Source organism: Lycorma delicatula, chromosome 4 (assembly GCF_047948215.1).
Source record: "Lycorma delicatula isolate Av1 chromosome 4, ASM4794821v1, whole genome shotgun sequence".
In the NCBI taxonomy this organism is placed as follows: Eukaryota; Metazoa; Arthropoda; class Insecta; order Hemiptera; family Fulgoridae; genus Lycorma; species Lycorma delicatula.
In genome coordinates, this window is record NC_134458.1 from 138316937 (window position 1) to 138337388 (window position 20452).

The window sequence follows — 20452 nt, forward strand, 5'->3', positions numbered from 1 at the left end:
AAAGACTGGTAGTGGTGGATTGTACCCAAAAAAGTTGTGTACAAAGAGTTTGAACCCATCACTGATATCATGCGTAAGCGGAGACTAGGATTCTTTGGTCATATCATGAGGATGGAAGATTCAAAACTTCTGAAAACAGCTAGTACAGTACAATCTCAGCTCAGAAACACCAAGACAGGATGCAGATGGATCAGAGAAATAATAGAGGACCTAAAGGAAATTGACCTTATACCAGAAGACACCACAGATAAAATAAAATTAAACAAGAAAATAAAAAAATAAAAAACACTTGTTTCACACTCACTACACAAACATTTTCAACACTAGAAAGGGCACAAAGATTGGAATGTATGAAAAAGTACAGGGAGGACCGCAATGTCCAAACAGTTCCATCGAATAATGGATAATGGACTGACTAAAATGATCCTATGCGTTCATAAAAGAAAACAATATTAAAAATTATGGATCAAGCAAAATTGCTCAGGGAATGTAGTTAAGTATTTATTGTTTTAAAAAGTATCGATAATTTAACAAAATTTCAATTTTTGGTGATATCCAGATTTATAAGGTACTTTTATTATTCATGTCCAAAAAAATTAGGATACAACAGAATTCAGAACTAAATTTTTAATGAATGAATGAGAAACTTTCAATAATGAAAACATTATTGAATATTACTCATTACTTTCAATAATGAATGAGAAACATTCAATAATGAAAACATTATTGAATATTACTCATTACTTTCAATAATGAATGAGAAACATTCAATAATGAAAATGTTAATAAGATTTGCTACTGGTATAGATATGTCATTAGAGTTGTTTTGATCATGTTTTATAATCTTATAACCTAGTTAAATCATAGATAATACTTAAACAAAAACGGTGTAGTCCTGGATGATACTGAAAACTGAGTACCTTAACAATCCAGTGGTTCCTTATTACCTGGAATGTCTCAGGTAGTACACCACCTTTCAAGTTTCACATGAAACTTGAAATTTATCAAAAAATATTCAATAAAGAATGTTAAATAACAACTATAATAAAAAATTACGAGAAAAAGGTAAAATATACTCAATGCTACATTTTAAATTATTTTATCTACATATATATATATATATATATATATTAAGTTTTTAAACTTATTCTTACTAAACTGCTTTTACATTGATTTCATGTTCTAATTTTGTTGTAGTGACTTTTTTTATAGAATTCTAAACTGTTTATTAAAATGTATTATCGATAGTTACGCCATGTTTTTCGATTTGAAGATTGAATTGTTACGATAGTTAAGTGTATAGGTTATGGTTGTATAAGTTCTGTGAACATAAAGTTTTAACTTAAATCTAGGATATTGGAACATTACTTAGTTAAGTTCGAGTTATTACAAATCCAGAAACATGGGGAAGAGACAGCATCAAAAAGACAAGATGTAAGTATTCGTTTTTAAACGTTACTCTACCGTGTAAATAACTAATTCTCAGTTACTGAATTTTCATTCTTAATCAATTTGTATTAGTTGAAAATGAAAGCATTTATTTATCAATTGTTATTCATCTTTATAAAAAATTAATATCAAATGCAGCTGTTATAATTATTGCTTGACGTTTTAGGTGATCATTTATTGTATATTTTTGTTAGTTTAATATTTACGTTTTTATTATATTGATGTGGTTTATTGTATGGAATAATGAAGAATTCCGTATGTCATAAAAGAATTTATACTCAAAAATATAAGTGTTGGGAAAAGAAATTGTGAAAGTTGTAATGGTAGTGATGAAAATATAGTTAAGAAAATACCATTTAAACTCTTCACCTTGTGTGAATATAGTAACTTGTTTTATCAATGTGCTAAACTAAAGAAAAACAATAATCAAATTTTTGAATGTAATTTATCAGCAGATATTATTGTCACATAAATGTATTCAAGTTTTCACTATGCTGATACATTACATAAATTGATGTTGCAGTTACAGAAATGGTGTCAGAAAATTGAAATTATACCCAACCTGTATATAAAAATTCTCTAAATATTAAACTTATCTTTTGTTTAACAAAAAGACCATTATATTTTCTAGAGATTGCTTATCAAAATTTGCATGACAATACTTGTAATAATCAAAATAGTTAATCTATTACTTAAGTCAGTTCACTAAGTCCCAACTCTAGCACCATTAGATTTACAAAACACCTCAGTGGTATTATCATCCTGATATCTGTAAATTGTACAAAAAGACTGTTTTTTGTGTATTTAGTTACAATTTATGATCCTTCCATGATCATTAAAAATATAAATATGGTTGGGAAATTAAGCAACTTAAAAAAAAAGATGCTTTTCAGAATTAAGAATTTGTAGTTAAATATGAAGTCAATTCAGATAATGATAAAAATGATAAAGAACTTGCTGTTAAATGTTACATTTACTGAACCTGTTTTGAGTGAATGTTTCATTATTTTTGTGAAAAATTTGCTTTAAATCACTTAAAGAAAAAACTCACAATGTTTTGTTCGTAATAAGCAAACTGGTGGAATATTTAATTCCTTTCATAGATTAACTTCTAAATAAAACAAGTAAAATCATAAGAAGCACTCTGCTTAATCTTATACATTAGATTGAACAATTCAATAAATTTTTAACTGAAAAGATACTTAACCTAATTTATGTATAAATTATTGAATTGTTACATGAATTAAAAATGATAGTCCTTTAGCTATTTCTGAAAGTTTGTAGTTATGATAGTTATTATGAAAATTAGTAGTAGTAGTATCGTAGTAGTTACTATGAAAGTTAGTAGTAGTATCATAGTAGTTATATCTGAAAGAGTCAGTAGTCAATATCTTTCTAATCTCTTTTTCAGTGAAGAAGAAACATAGACTATTTATTAACCTTTTTAATTCTGATAAATTACTTAATCAACTTAAATTTATTTATACCTTAATATACAGTAATAGATATGCTTAGGATCAGGAAAACAGAAGATCTAGATGTTGAAAAGAATGCTTGGACAGTATGTTACCCATGCAAGGTCAAAATCTGTGCTGCATTATCTGTACCCTCTCAGTTAGGAATCAGTTTTGCGAGTTATTGAGATCTGTTCTGTGGAGAGAGTGTATAGACTTAGGTTTGATTCATATTATTTATCACTATTAATAAGATACATTAATTTTCTTTTAAATTAGGACTTGTAAAATATAAAGATCTTTGGCTTTGGTCAGATTCACACCCAGCTCCTGATGATTCAGTGGCTCCGTACAATCCCCACAGCTCCTACAGATGCACTCAACTCCTGACAATTCAGCAGTTCTGTACACAGTATATAAGCATCTCCCCACTTCATTCAGATCGTCCTCATACAGTTCTGTTCAAGTCGCAAGTCCCCATCCAATCTACTACAAGTCACAAGGACTCAACAAGTCTCATTACATGATATTACATTTATTAATACAATAAATTTACATAAAGTTAATAATGTTACATGTATGAATATATTTACAAGAACAATAAAAATAATTATAATCGCAGATCATAAAGACTTAATTTATTTAAAGAATCAACACCATTTTCGACATACATTTTTATTGGTCCTCCAGGCCGGATGTATATAAAAATACGATTTGAAGAAATATCATTCAAGAATCTTCATATTCAGTAATCTACTGCATAAAGGGACTCACAGTGTCTAATTGTACAACATCATTTATGTAACATCTTTCTTAATTTAATTTACATTATCAATATTTTTTTTTATGAGTTGGAGAAACCCCATTTACGGGTACAGTGTCGGCCTTGCTAACAGGTTCCGCAAGGTGTTACTAAAAGTGCGTATGTATGCCTGCGCCCTACGGACTAAACCTCCTATCTCACCGAACTACCCTCCCGGGTATGAACCGATAATTAAGCATTACACAGCCCCGGGAGGTGCCTTCGGGCTCGGGTGGTCAGGAGTTCCCTTGCCTCATCACCAACGCCCATCCTCACAAGCGTGGAAAAACGGCGACTCAGCAGAGGGCTGTCCGTCACCCCTTCGTCATCCGGCTTGAACTTCTAAGGATTACCTTCAAGACCACGTCGATCAGTCTTTCATTCCCCGAGAGCCTGTTCTTTGGCCCTTAGAACTTCCTCGATGTATTTCTCGACATCTTCCCACTATTTACGCCCGGACAGCTTGTAGCTCTCAGTTATCTCTGGTAATAACCCGCCTAGTTCCAGTCTTTCCTTGATATGTATCCATCTTGGGCATTTAAAAAAATGTGTGGGTTGGAGTGCCTTTTTCCTCGCAGTAAAAACATGTTAATGAGTCTTTTCCCAAATCTATGGAAATACGCGTAGAATACTCCGTGCGCGGACAGGAACTGGATTAGGTCAAATCCCATTTCCCCAAACCCCTGTCCGAGTCAGGGCCCTATCCGAGGCATCAACACCTTAGCCCATCTACCCGAGCTAGTGGCTTCCCATTCCGCTTGTCACTCCTGGATGAACTGGGAACAGGCTTCTTCGATGCTCATACATGCTTGCACCTTCTGTAGTTGGGCAGCCCTCAGGTAAACTGGGGGGATCCCGGCAATGACGTGCACGGCATCAGCCGAGGTGGTCCTACACGCCGCACAAATGTTGATGGCCATCCGTCTCGACAGGGCTACCATTCTCCTGACGTTCCTTTTAATCCTAAACGCGTCAGCCTACGCTGGTACCGCGTATAACAGGACAGATGTGGCTGCAAAGATTCAGTGCTCTCGACTTCATCCTCCGTATACCCTTCAACTAACAGCAAAATCATTAGCATAGGCAATGGCGATAGCCCCGCCAGGCAGTTCCAGTTTCAGTTGGGATCAAATGCCAGATCCCAGAAGACGGGGCCGAGCTCGTTATTTACGAGGCCCTATTTTTTATGTAAGCTTACAGCATCCTCCTTCAAAATCCGAGAAAGGTCTTCAGGGCTCTGTGTTAGCCTAGCATCAAGCCTGGTTGCGACGGATTCAGTGAACTCGATCAGCTTAATTGATGGTTTCCATCTGTAAATCACTCCTGAACTAGATTGTTTGTCAGGAAGTGTATTGAATTCGACGGCACGATGGTGTTTCCCACAATCTTCTATAATTATATATTCCATTCAGCCACACGCGTAATTGATCTTTCCGAAACTGCAGTAATATCGAGCACGGAACCATTTCCTCTACCCGTATAGGTCAGTTGACGAGGGGTGTTAATTACCGTCATGTTGGTTGCCTCGAGCATGGTTGACAGTACGTGGCCTCTTGCCGTGGATTTCATGCCCAACTCGACGTTCTTGGCATTCAAATCCCCCGAGAGAATAAGTGGCTTGGCCGAGGTCCTAATTAATGTTTCGAGTTCTTCAATCTTATCTCCAAATACCTGCAGGCCGTAGTTGGGGAATATGTAACATCCCATAAGCAACAGAAGGGTTCACGGCTCAGGCTTTCGCCAATGACTGTCTCCTTTTAGTTCGTGGTAATTCACGACCACCACAGCTAGAAGACCGGCCCGCAGGCGGCCTTGTCAATCGCAGAGGGCTGGATTGACATTCAAAAGGGCTTCTCAAGGGCGCAGGTAAATTATTGTGCAGTCGTAACTCCCATATTAAATATAAAGGCTGTGTAATCAGCCGATTACACAGCCTTTGATAAAAATCAAAGGCTGTGATTACATCAACCTCGTTTCATGAAAAGTTGCTGTTTAGCAACCACATTAGGCAAGTAGAGGCGGACGCCGTCTCAGTGATGCATAAACTTAGGAGGATTCCTCGGAAAGACTGTGGGTTGTCGGGTCGTCAAATGTACATGGTGTACCGAGGTGTCTTCGAAAGCATAGTCTCTTACGTGGCGCCCGTTTGGGCGCATAGGTTGGATATGAATAGGGCATTTGTTCAAAATGTATGGAGTGCCCAGCGCAGAGCGTTAATTCTATGCACTAGTGTTTTTAAAACAACCTCCTACGAGGCTACCACCTTATTGGGAAAGGCTCTCCCAATCGGTTTTGTGATGAAAGTTCGGGCAGCCATGTGGAGATTTCGATGAGGCCGGGAGGCCGAGTTATTTGGGATACGGTTTCGCGCCGGGCCAGTACTGGAGTGGAACGGCGATCACAATGCACCGGATATAAATTTCGTTCAGTTGCCTATCTCCCGCCTGTGGAAGGGACTGCAGAGCTTCGCAATGGAAGCATGGCAGCTGGAATGAGACACCACGACTAGGGAAGATCCTTTTATAACTTTATACAGGATTTGGGGGGATGGTATGCTTCGAGCTCGTTTTTAAGGTCAACGGGTGCTCACCAACCACGTTAATTTGAACCAATATCTGTTTTGGTTCCCCCTGGCAGCTGATGAGCTGTGCGTCTGTGGGGAGGTCCAATCAAACGAACACCTTATGTTTGACTGCCCTGCTCTTGGGGGGGGGGGGGAGACCTGGAACTTGGAGGTCAAAGGGAAAATTGGCCACTCACAAACGGCAAGTCAGTGTGGCGAGAGCCGCATTGTTGGACCCTGTGGGCGTTCCTAGATGCAGTTGCTTTGTTCAACTGGCATCCGTAGTTTGCTTAAAGAAAGATTCTTAGCGCATTGCTGTGGGAAGCAAACCCTCGGTATGGCTGACCACCAGCCAATTATTATGGCCCCAAGCACTATAAAATGATGGACAGGTACTTGCTGGCATTCAGCGACCTAGGCGTGGCAGCGAATTGCTGCCTAGACAAAGCCTTCGCAAGGTGATAGTTACCTCCTTGCATATTAAGTTAAGAAATCTTCTTGATTTACAAGGCAAATATGACATCATCCAGTCAAAACTTGAATTAGATTTTGATGATGTTTTATCATTGAATTGTGAACAAGTCGAGGAAATTTGTGTACTGTAGAATGCAAATTGCAACATTTAATAAATAATACTAATCGAAAATCATCTTATAAAGAAGTTAGTACAAATACATCATTTAAAAAAATTCAGTTACAACCTATAAATATACCCATATTTAAAGATAATGTCTTGAAAGGGCAGCGTTATTTTAATATATTTATTGATTTAATACATAATAGAGATGATTTAACTAACCTTCAGAAATAGCACTATGTACATTCTTCTTTAAAGAATGAAGCTCTAGCTATTATTAAAGATCTCCCAAAAACAAATGAAAATTATCTTGTTGCTCTAGAATTACTAAAGGTGCGGTTTAACAATAAATATATAATTGCTTTTCACAATGCTGAACACATTTTAAAATCAGATTCTATAAAAAAAGAATCTGTAGAGATACTTTGTTCAAATTTATCATTGAATTTTCCTCAAATGTGAACTCACTTAAAGTGATGCAACTTCATGTTAATACATATGAATTTATCCTAGTCCAATTTCTAAAATCTAAATTGGATCATAACACCTCAAGATTATGGAAGGAAAGGTTGTCAAATGAGAGGTTTCCCACCTTTACATACTTCATTGAATTTTTTAATTCTAGATTGAAACTTTTATAAATTAATATATCCACCTCAAACATGCAAGTGAATACAGATAACGAAACCAAGGAACATCATAAAAATCCAACCAGATGTTTAACCAAATGTTTTAATTTAAATTCTAATAAACAATATAAAAGACATAATGTTACTTATTATGCAAAATCCAATTTGTATCAATGCTCATTTTGTAATTCAAAACATTGCTTATATCAATGTAAGGAATTTTTAGATTTGTCCATTGATGATCATAAAACCTTTTTGTCAAATAATAATTCTTGTTTTAATTGTTTATATAAGGGCCATTCTATTAATCAGTGTTATTCAAAGAGTCTGTATGGTTTGTGATAAGAAACCTAATACACTCATTCATATGGACTGTTGCGATTCGACGGGTCCCGTTGGTCAACAGCGTTGTGATAGATTTTAGAGCGAGGGTGGACGGACTGTATGTGTTCACAGGTGATGAATGAAGACAACACCTGGTTGATTACTGAAGGATTGTTTAATTGTACGCCGTCTTGACAGTTTAAAGTAATTTTGTAACATAACACATGTAACTTATAACTTAACTTTAAAGATAGCAAACATAAGCTAAATAAAAAGTAATGTTCAAGTAATGTAAATAAGTAAAGTAATGTTCATCCGAACAAAAATTGAGAGTCGATCTGGACACGACCGCCTTGTGTCAGGATTGAGTGTAGACTGGTGTAGGAGATGCTACGTACAGTGCTTGAGGGAACAGCTTGTGACGTAGAATGGCATGATGTCTGGCAACCATAGTTTGCTGTGGGTATCCTAGCCACCGCTACGTTTCAGCACCCGACGCCAAGAAGGGGTGAAAATATAACATGGACAACATTAATCATTCTAAGGTAGATGGCAATAAGCCTGAAAGTATAACCTACTGTTCGTTTAAAAATCAGTCAAATGAAAATATAATTCTGTCAACAGCTGTATGCAATACTACTTATATACATGGTAACACATGATCATGTAAATTACTGCTCGATTCTGGTTCACCAGCAAACTTTTGTACATTTAGTTTTGTCTACAAATTAGGTCTTAAACTTAATAAACATAATTACCCATTTCAGGCATAAATAATTCATTAGTTCAATCCAAATACAGTGTTACACTTACATTGTACTCCTGTTATAAAAACGTTTTGTTCAAGGTAAAATGCACTGTCTTACCAGATATTAATGACAGCCATCCTTCATCCGCATTTGACATTTCTCATTTCAAATTACACTATAATATATTTCTGGCTGAGCCCATTTTCAATGTACCAAATAATATTGATGTACTAATTGGAGCTTAATTCTACTTGAGTCTTATACTTCATGGGAAAATCATTTGTAATTTCAGATATCCTGTTATACAGGAGACTAAATTAGGACATATAATTAATTAGTGGTTGCCTTCCTAATAACATTGATAATGTTGCATATTTTCTTACACATAACACTCATAAAACTCTATCTACTATACTCGATAATTTTTGGAAACTTGAAGAAATTAATACTGATACTTCAGGCAATGAAACCTCAACATTTGAAAAGCATTTTCAAACCAACAGTACTCAAAATAAACAGGGAAAATTTGTCTTGTCATTACCATGCAAGGCTAATAACATTCAACTAGGTGATTCTTTTGTCAATGCTAAAAGTAAATCGTTCCATCAAACCCAACATTAATAGTAGAATTAATTCTATTCAAATACATGGATTCTCTAATGCCTCCAGTGACTCCATAAAGGTCTATGGCTGCTGCATTTACATAAGAACTGTACACTAATAATACAATTTTCTCTAATTTACTTTGTTCCAAGTCAAAATTGGCACCCTTAAAACAAAAAATTACACTTCCAGGACTTGGAACTTTATATTGATTTACTACTTAGTCTTTTATTATTAAAGGTAATTAATGCCTCAAACATACAGTTTGATGAAATGCATTTAGATTCTATGATAGTACTACATTGGATTCATGGACAACCATCTAATTGAAAAGTATTTGTCAGGAATAGAATTTCTGAGATTCAGTAAATTCCCAGAAATGCTAACTAGCATTACTCAAATCCTCTGATAACCCAGCAGAGGTATTGCCTAGAGGTTCACCAAGTCAGTTAATTGACATGTTACTTTGGTGGCATGGTCCTCATTGGCTTTCACAAACAGCTGTCCATAGGCCGAAAGATATTAATATTACCTTTAATAACTGTAGTATAAGTGCTAATGTCTAATAGATAAACGCAAACATATTGTAACATCATTTGTATCTACTGTTGTATTTGATTATACAAAATTTTCGCTTTTAGTTTTTGTTTCAGAATTATTCATAATGATAAATCAACACATTCAGAATGAATTTCTGGTCCTTTAACTTCTCAGGAACTAAACCACACTCTTACCTTTTTTATTCAACAATCACAACATATGCATTTCAGTGACGAATTAAATGACCTTAAAAACAATCAAACTATTTCTAAACAAAGCAGACTTATTTTACTTAATCTATTTCTGGATAATTTAGGCTTACTACACGTAGGTGGCAGACTGCAGCACTCTCTGTTATAGTACCATGCGAAACATCAAGTTGTTTTACATCCTGATACTAACATCACGAATATAATCATTAATGCTGAACACTTGTGACTCTTGCATGCTAGTGTTCAACTTGTTCATCATTTGCTATGATAAAAATATTGGATCATAAATGACAAGAGAATTATTTCCTCTATCATTCGTAAATGTATGACATGCTTTCGATATATAATATTGCAAAAACCCAAGTACAAATGCTTGGTCAACTACCACCCTCCAGAGTAATTTCTTTCCAAGCATTTTCTACTTGCGCAGTAGACTGCAGTGGTCCAATTATTATTTGCCATGGTGGGCAGAGGTCTAAAACATTAAGCAAATCATATATAGCACTTTTTATATGTCTCATCACTAAAGCTATTCATTTAGAATTAGTTTCCGATCTCACCTCACAGTCTTTTATATAGCAGTACTTAAAAGACTGATATCATGTATGGGGCATTCCCACTCAAGTCTTTTCTGATAACCGTTCCAATTTCCATTCCGCCAGAAATATACTTTATAATTTGTATCAATTTTTAAATTCAGAAAACCCAAAATCTGACATTGGAGCATTTATTACTGTACAATATATTACTTGGTCTTTCATTCCTCCCCTTCACCCCATTTTGGTGGTTTATGGGAAAGCATAATCGAAAGTTGCGTTAAATATCATTTGCGTCACGTAATAGGACAAACCATTCTTAATTTTGAAGAATTATATACAGTTTTGACACAAATTAAAGCCTGTCTCAATTCTTGTCCTATCTTCCCTATTTCAAATGATCACAGAGATTTAGAACCACTATCACCAGAACACTTTCTTATCTGATGTCCACTCACTTCCTTACCTGATCCTGATTACCAAGAACTTAGAATTAATCAATTAGGCTGCTAGCAACTACTACAAAAATTTGTGCAATCTATTTGCAGATGATCATCAAAGGATTATTTACATTATTTACAGCAACACAATAAATGGCATTTTCCATCACATAATCTTTGTGTTGGTGACTTGGTATTAGTTACTAACAAAAATTCTCCACCCATGCATTGGAAACATGGAATTGTCACCCAAGTTTATCTGTGCTCTGACAATCTTGTAAGAGTTGTTGATTTGCAAACAGCTAATGATCCGTTAAGAAGATCTATTCATAAATTATGCCTGTTACCAACCACAGATGATTAATTCAAATAATATATGTTTCTTTTTTTTGTATTATTTTTGATCAATTTAAATATTTCATACACACGTTTTCTTTAATTTTATTTGATTGTATTTTATGAAATTTCTGTGAACACACTTATAAATATTGCTTTTAATTACATATTTGTGTTAGTTTAATTATGATTGTGTAAAACGTTACTGAAGTGTATTATTATTTTAACAATATGTTAATCTATTGACTGTATGTACAACCAAACTTAGTGTTATTCATTCACATAATTCATTATAAATTGAACCTTTTACGTAACTTATTTGTAATTGTAAAAAATCATATATTAAAAAAAAAAAAATCAGAGAGGTTAGGGTTTCAAAATAATATTACAGTTAAGGTTAGAGTTTAATGCAGAGATGAATAAACCATAAACTAACCTTAGTAGCTGTCTTAGTCAGACTTAGAATCAGCCTTTAAAGATGATGACCGACAGTGCTCTTCGTAAGGTGATTATCCATTACTTACTTGACTAATGGCACGGAAAATGTGGTATAGTATCTCTCTGTAGTGACTATATTTCTGTTTAAACATAGATTAAGCCATGTGTCTTACGAGATGGTGTTACGTAGTGCCATACCTTGGTAATTCATCCCTAATTTCTCTCTACAAAAGTGTAACCTTAATCCTAATCTCTCTCCACAGAATGGATTAGCATCAGAATATATCTCAGTAACTCGTAAAACTGATAGCTAATTGACTAGTGTTGATAACATGGAATGGACTTTGATCTTTCATGGATCATCCATTGTCCAAACCTATTTTGCAACATTTAGATCTTGTTTTTTCCTGACATTAAGCATATCTACTATGGTTTATTAAACTATAAACAAGATTGAAGTTGATCAAGTAATGGCTCAACATTACCAAGATTAAATAAGTAAATAATATTAAAGATTTTAAAAAACCCATGACAAAATAAACGTTAGTAAAAAAAAAATGTTAATTAGAAAGACTTAGAAATATTCAAAAGCCATTTGAAGAAACACATCTACTGCAGCACCCCCTGTTGGCCTATAACCATAAAACATATATAACAACCTGTTCTGAAGTGATGCATATGTAATTCAAAAAACCACATCAAAATCAGTCCAGTAGTTTTTGAGTAAAAGAGTAACAAACGTTCACATAACCTCTTATCCTAAACACATATTGCCTCTGTTCCATCATGGGTAAAAAAGTTTTAAAAGGACCCAAGTTTTCTTCTTCTCTGAAAAAGAAATTGACTTCTGACTTATTCAGGAATAATTATTATGATAGAACAGAATTTAATTGATTAAAATCTTATATATGAATAAGTCACTAATTTTGTAAATAAAATCATCTTGATTATTATGTGAAATGCTTAGACAATCACTTTTTATTTGTAGATTTTTACTGTATTCTGCAATTAGAAACCTACAAGGTTTATCTGAAGGCTGGATTCTCTATCATTTAAAAACTGTTTTAAAAATTCATTTTACTTCAGTTAGCCATTGTCTATCTAACTCTGTAGGCTGGTTTTGATCCAATGAATGGTATCTTGATACACTCAAGTTAGGAAAACTCTCTCTATCATTTAAAAACTGTTTTAAAAATTCATTTTACTTCAGTTAGCCATTGTCTATCTAACTCTGTAGGCTGGTTTTGATCCAATGAATGGTATCTTGATACACTCAAGTTAGGAAAACTCTCATTACTGCCAATTTTTGATTGTCCACGTATCCATTATATTTACACTCTTTTTTGGGTTGTGATTTGGAAGCTTTGTATGGATGAAATTCTCAAATCAATGAAGAATAAAATTGATTTGAATTTAACACTTCAATGCTGCCCAATTGTCTTTCATTCTAGTCAAAAATGTACCTTCATAAGAATTGCAAAAATTGGGTAGATATAAATAACCCACTATGAATAACACTTTTATTTACATCATTAACACAAGAATCATGTAAGTAGCTATCAGATAATTACTAATTTTTTTATAGTAAATCACTTCAATAATTTTGCATTTTACATTTATAATAAATGTACATTTAATTATAAAATTTCTTTCTTTGTTTACAGAACAGATAACATATTATAATAACTTAATGGAATGTAAACATAATGGATATGGTATATCCATAATGAATACAGTATATTAACATAACGACTTAATATGTACAGCGTAAAGTAATATAAAATAGATTTTAATTTTGGAATGAATGTGTATTAAATGAATTTTAATTCATAACTAGAAAAAAGGTAGGCCTACAACCCACTGTAAAAATGTTACATGGTTTATGCTTCATTACATATGATTTTGTTAAATGTTTTTGCCAATTGTAACTAATTAACTCGTGAATTTAGCGTACTAACAACAGCAAAAATGTTTACAATGAAAAGTGATAAGTACAAAGCTTACAGTTTCAATAATTTTTTAAAGAAATTGCAAGAAAAATAATGCAAGCAAATGCATTTTGCTACTTTGTTGCATTTTGCCAAGAAGCACTTCATGCAAAATAAAAATGTGACCACATACAGCAAACAAACCAACGGACCATGCTTCTTGATACAAGCAATAAATAACTTTATAATGAATGTAAACTTTCATAATAAAGTTTAGATAAATTCTTTTATATATGTTTCTATGCAAATATAATAATTGACTTTTTTTTAATATATTTTAGGTATCTGACATACACAGAATGGACAACATTATATGGTGGAAAAAAAGAAGGTCCAGAAAAGTCAGATTTTCGAAGATTGCCTTACAATCATTGCTGTGTTAGTTTACAGCCATTTGAAAATCCTTACTGTGATATGGATGGAAATATATTTGAATTAGAACCAATACTGGAATATTTAAACAAATTTAAAACAAATCCTGTTACTGGTAAGGTATGTTGGTGTTTTTGTTTCTTTTTGTGTATATTATTACATTTATTGGGTTTTAATATTTTAAAATAATTTTTAACATTTAATATTAACAGGTAAATATTTTCTTTTATTCTTTTAATGTTGAGGTTTAGATAAAACATTCTACTGATTAAAGTTAAAGAATTAAATTTATTTCAGTTAAATTATTTGGTAAAACTACTATTTATATTTGTTAAGACCATATGAGGTCCTTTACACATGTCTCCCTCCATTTTCTTCATTTTCAGCTCCTGATTGCTTTCATTTTCTTTGATCATCTAAATGTTTTTCATCCTTCTTAGATTTTAATGGTTCTTGTAGCTGTTTTTTTAATTAAACTTTCATGATTTGTCCCAATCAGTTATTTTACCTTTTTTTGAATTGTCTTGATAAATCATGTGTTCTCATTTATTTGTTGTCATTAGTTTTTCACTTTTCTTCATCTCTTTTAACTTTTTCTTATCTTTGCCCTTTTTCCTTATCTTCATATTTATCCATATTTTCTTAGTATCCATTAGTTACGTCTACACCAAAGTAACTTCAAATGTAATATTATGACTATGACAGTGGATCACTTTCTGCGAGACCAATTGTTAATATGGAAACAAAAATAACTAGAAATGAAGAATTAGTGAGAAGAATTCTAAACATGGTTGAAATTATATAAAACAATTCTCATGCATTAAGAAGCGCTATCCTAGGAATTTTAAATGTAACAGAATATCATGTAAACAGCGAAGGAAGACATTTTAAACAAATATTGTAATACTAAGTTTTTAATATGTTTTTATTTATTTATAATAATTGATTTTATTTCCAAATATTTCTCAATATTGAAATGATTCTTATTTTAGTTTAAAGTTATAATACAATATTTCTAAAAAGTCAAATTTCTTAATTGATTTTGCTTACATAGGTTTTCTCAGTATTAAATTCACTATAAATTGTTTTGTTTATTTGCAATTTTAAAAAGTTTTTGTACATCAAACCTAAGAACTTATGCTTTAATGTCAGTGTTTTGTATTCTATAATTTCCTCAAAAATTATTAGAAAGAAATTCTGAGATTGCTTTATTTCAATTTTCTTGTGGTCTTAATATTTCACTGATCGTGGCTTTGGGGTATTTATATCACAATTTCAAATTCCTTTTCTGTTTCATTACATCTGATCATCGAATACTCTTGACTATTTGTATGAACTCATTCTTTCCTCCTTTGTTTTCACTGACCATTATTTATTGTTTTAATTTTTTAATAAATAGTTAGTAAGTAAATTATTCATAGTATCACTTAAATTGTTTTGTATATGGTGTTTTGAATGTATTGAAACATGGTGTTTGTCTGCTCATAATCTGTTATTTTGAAATTTTATTACTGCATCAAAAAAAAATTTTTTCAATATCAATTTTTTCCAGTTTCACTAGCAAAAGTGTCAAGTCTGTGAAACATGGTTTAACACTGTTAAACACTGCAATATAGGTTGAACACTGGTATAAAATATATTCATTTCTTCATATTTTTATTTTGTTTTTGTTTTTTAGTGTCCTAGTTTTTAACACAGGAATTCGTGTTAATGCACATTTTGTACAAATAGAAGATATCTGTATTACACTAATTATTTATGATTTACATTTTCAACCAACTTGTAAATTAACTGTTCCAATTGTAATTATTGGCATTCACTAAACAGTCCAAAAAAATACAGCCCATTACAGTTAAAATTCTTCTCTTAGCTGTCTTGTCTTTCTTTAACTATGATTGCAGCTTTTAAGAAATCTTGACACTGTGCTGGAGCATAGTGCTTTTTCTGACCTAGACTGTAATGAATTATATTACAGAAGGTCATTAAGTCACAAATGCTGTCATTTCACTTACTCATTGATATAGCTTCCAACTTGCATACTTAAGATCATAGTTTTTCAGCTGTTGGCTTTTAACAGTTTTTTTTTACAGTTTATTGGTCATCATTTCACTCATTATCTTAAGCAAATTTTTAAGTAGGCTATCAACTACCAAATTAAATATATGAACATGTTGCTTAAGTTGTACTTATTTAACTTGAATTAATATTTCAATTTTACAATAGGATTCACCTCATCTCTAGATTCTATTTTAAGAAATATATTTCTGATACAGCATCTAGGTTACCGGTATATCCAGCAAATTAGCGTTTTCAGTATGGGTTGAAAAAATTTAGGACATTACTACCATCAACTGATTTTTATTTTTTTAAATGTATTTTATTAAAGTTTACTTAATATTGTTTAAATTAAACAAATTGTTATTGTTTTAATTAATGTTTTTGTGGCTTAATGAATGTTTTGAATAACAGTTTACAAAAAAAAATCAGAAGTTTCTAATTATTTTTTTTAATGATTGTACAATATGGATTACATGCATTTAATTTGAAAGAACAAAGTCATATCATCAGTAAATCTTACAGGTGTTAAAAAGTAATAAAAAGTCCATGAATGATGACTACAAAGAGATGATTTGAATTCTTTTAAACAGTATTAGCTGAGCTTTTATGTAATATCTTTATATCTTAATAAAATTTTAATATAGTTAAGTTTTGTTTAATGCTATTAAAGATAATTTCAACTTCATATATATATATATATATATATTATATAAATTTTTTTTTTGTTTTTTAGCCACTGGATTCAAAGAACTTAATAAAACTGAAATTCCATGTAAATAAAGATAATCAGTTTCATTGTCCAGTATTGTTTAAACCATTTACCAAGAATTCACATATTGTTACAATTGCTACAACTGGAAACGTCTTTTGTCATGAGGTAATTAAAGTAGAATTTTTAATTTAAATAAAAATACTTTTTGTAACTATTATATTATATTTTTTAATCCTTCGTATATAAGAGATCTTAACAGAAGTTCATTTTTCTACATACATAATTGACACACATATTATAATTGAACACTTGCACCTGTTTAATCACTTTCTAACACCTCTATTTTTAATCTTAAAATTACAAATAGAATATCTTTAACATCTGTATAGAACAAGCTTTTCAAATATGTAAATGCAAGAGTAAAGTAAATTTATTTTTTTTTTTTTTAATTAAGTTGTATAGACATCGGCGCCGAAGGTCATTAGCCCTCATTACAATCTTTAAAAAAGAGAATAAAATCACCAGTAGGATCATCAGATGATGTGTGTACAGGACCTTGATGTTTTAATAAAAAAAAAATAAATGCAAACGTAAAATATATAAAACATATATATATATATATCACTTAGTATAAAGGGCTCTAACATTAACATAAAACAAAAAAGTTAAAATGTAAATGTAAAACGCATATTTAAAGAAAATACAAAAGAAAGTCTTGACTATACCATGTAATTTTAAGACCCCTGTGTTGAGGTGTAAAGGCCTTTACATGTGGGGTGGGGGGGGGGGAATCTCAGTCAAACATTACACATACTGACTGTAATCAAAGGCTTATTACAAATGCGTTAGAAATCCAGTGGCTTTTAGGTAAGGAACTATTTTCCCTTCTTTGCCACTTTTTAAATCAGCAGGAATAGTGTTCTATACCTCTTTTTGAGGTCTTCATATATTGTACACTTCGTAGTAGATGCTTAACAGTAAGAGATTTGTCACATGCACTGCACATTGGTCTTTCTTCACCAGTTAACAGATATGAATTTATTATTTGCATGTAACCAATTCTGAATCTGAACAATGGCACATGTTCCCAGTGAGTTAGTTTCACATCGCTCTTCCATTTAAATGGAGTAATTTTAATTGCATTTAGTGTAGTGTTCAGTCTTTTACATTCATTACTTCATGTGGTTCTGACAGTCATTGTTAGACGTTTTTCAGTGTCTGCCACTTGAATAGCAGTCATGTCCATATTTTGACAAATTGTTGCTATTCTGCCAACTTTGTCTGAGCTTTCATTTCATGAGATACCAGCATACCCTGAAGTCCATACAAATTCACATCACTATCACATTCAGTTTAATACATATAGAATGGACAGGATATTTACAGTAAGGACATCCTCAATGTTCTTGTTCCAAATAGCAGTAGTAGTTAGTGCGCTTAAAGAATCGAAACATACAAGCACTCCCTCTTTGCAGAAGTGTTTTTTTGTAGTGAAGAGCTTGCTTTATAGCAATGAACTCTGCCATGAAAACACTTGCCATATCTGGCATTTTCCATGAATCAGATTCTCCATATATATATATATATATATATATATATATATATATAGAGCATCCAACACCATGTTGTGGTTTTAGAACCATCAGTAAAAATTTTCACATATTCCGTATAGTGACTGATGATCGCCGAAAATTCCTGCAGGTTGATCACTACTGGTTCTCTTTTATTTTTTCCATAAGAGAGATCTAATCTTGTGCTTATAAATGGCTAAAGCCATGGTGGTATTTTTATCATAGAAATTGCTAATGTATCCAGCAAAACAATTTTGTGTTTTGTTGCTAATTTATGATACTGTATTCTGGCTGGTGTGGAATAGGTAGTGTGGTGTTCATATAAAGCAGCCAAAGGATTATTATTAAAAGTTTTACAGTTAGTTTATATTGCTGTATATTTTAATAGTAAGATCTCTCTTTAAATGTAGTGGAATTATGCTGGCTTCAGAGATTAAACTAGTCACTGGACTCACACGAAAAATGCCTGTGGCATATCTCATTCCTTTGTTATATATATCATCTAACTTTCTTAGATGCTTCTTCTAGTGGATGAATGTGCGGTACATTCTTAATCGAGCTTCAATTGAACCAACTTTTTATATAATCATACTAATGTCTTTTTCTGAGCCCCAATTGATATTCAATAAACATATAATAATGTAATAATAATGACTTTCTTGCATCTAACACTCAAATCTTGTATGTGTAGTCTCCAAGTGAGGGATTTATCTAATAACAGACCTAAAAAGCATACTTTATCTTAGTATTGAATAGGATGGTCATTGATGGTCAAAACAAGACTACAATGAGGAGTTCTCTTCCTATAGAAGTAAACTCATCAAGTTTTCTTTGTGAAAATTTGAACCCTTTATTCTGTGCAATTTTGTTAAGGATATTTATTGCTTGTTGTAACTTTTACTCCATAACTGTATTTTTACTGGCATATGTGATTGCATATCTAAAGCCTTCTGCAGATCAAAGGAGACTCTGACACAGTGTTTTCTAGTGATGAAACTGTTATATGTAGTATTTTCAAAATTGATTATTTGGTCAAGAATGGAATGGTACTGTCAAAATGCTGCTGCTTAATGCGAGGACAAAAATTCAAATGAGTCAATTATTTATCATTTTTTTTGAAGAGTTTTTCAATAACACATGTGAAGGAAATATGATCATAACTATTGGGATTGGTCAGATTTTTATATTTTTTTGGAATTGGAACAAGAGTGTATGCTTTCGTACACTGCCATGGGTACATCCCATACTGCCATATCTTATTATATAATTCCAGCAACCTCAGTTTTGTAGTTTAAACTTTATTACATTTATTATTAATGTAATAGTTTATCAATCATGCCTAGCTTTATTACGCTTTTTGCTTCCTTGTACAAAGTACAAGAAAGTATTGTAATTGTGAAAAATGTTGGTTTCCAGATTTCAATGGAAATATATTGACCATCCCTGAATTCATTTTGACTAGTTTTGGCATGACATCTGTTAGTACATATGTATGTATGTACATACATATCTCTCATAACTCAGAAACGATTAGCTGTAGAATGTTGAAATTTTGGATTTAGGACTGTTGTAACATCTAGTTGTGCGCCTCTCCTTTTGATTGCAATCGACTAAACAAAAAGTGTTCAAAAACACCCAAAATCAAAAAAAAAATATTGGATTTTGAACCTTTTTTTAACTGCAGTAATAAGCCCACATTGCGAGCTTTTCAACGATATATCATAAATGGTACTTATTTTCATTGGTTTCAGAGTTATAGCCAAATAAAATCTTAATTAATGAAATATTTGGATCTTAGGGGAAGGCACATCAGTTCAAATCAGACTTCATCTTTTTATATAATTTTATTTTAATAATGTTGATGGTAATATAAAATCAGCAATTTTGAAGAAATAGTGCACCTAGACAGGTGGTTTTATTATAATAATAATATAAATATTTTTATTTGTTTCCTTCTGAATTTTTGTCTTGAAAATTTTATCTGAATTCAAATGAAGCAAGCCAAAAATGAAGTTATGGAAGTAACAGTTTGTAAACAAATTACTTAAAAATGTGTGAAAAACATGAAAAAAATAATGCACGCTTCTTGTTATATACGC

The 20452-nt window shown here is 32.1% G+C and overlaps 1 protein-coding gene across 2 annotated transcripts in view; it reads left to right on the top strand.

Annotated features, from left to right (window-relative positions):
• The first annotated feature begins 1296 nt into the window (after positions 1-1296).
• The window catches only part of LOC142323902 (RING-type E3 ubiquitin-protein ligase PPIL2), a 50204-nt gene continuing 31048 nt past the window's right edge, over positions 1297-20452 (top strand). For both annotated transcript variants that reach the window (XM_075364237.1, XM_075364238.1), the window contains exons 1-3: positions 1297-1434; positions 13922-14132; positions 16804-16947. In XM_075364237.1, the coding sequence (XP_075220352.1) occupies positions 1403-1434; positions 13922-14132; positions 16804-16947 (387 nt within the window). In that variant the 5' untranslated portion in view covers positions 1297-1402. The remainder of the gene's footprint in view (positions 1435-13921; positions 14133-16803; positions 16948-20452) is intronic.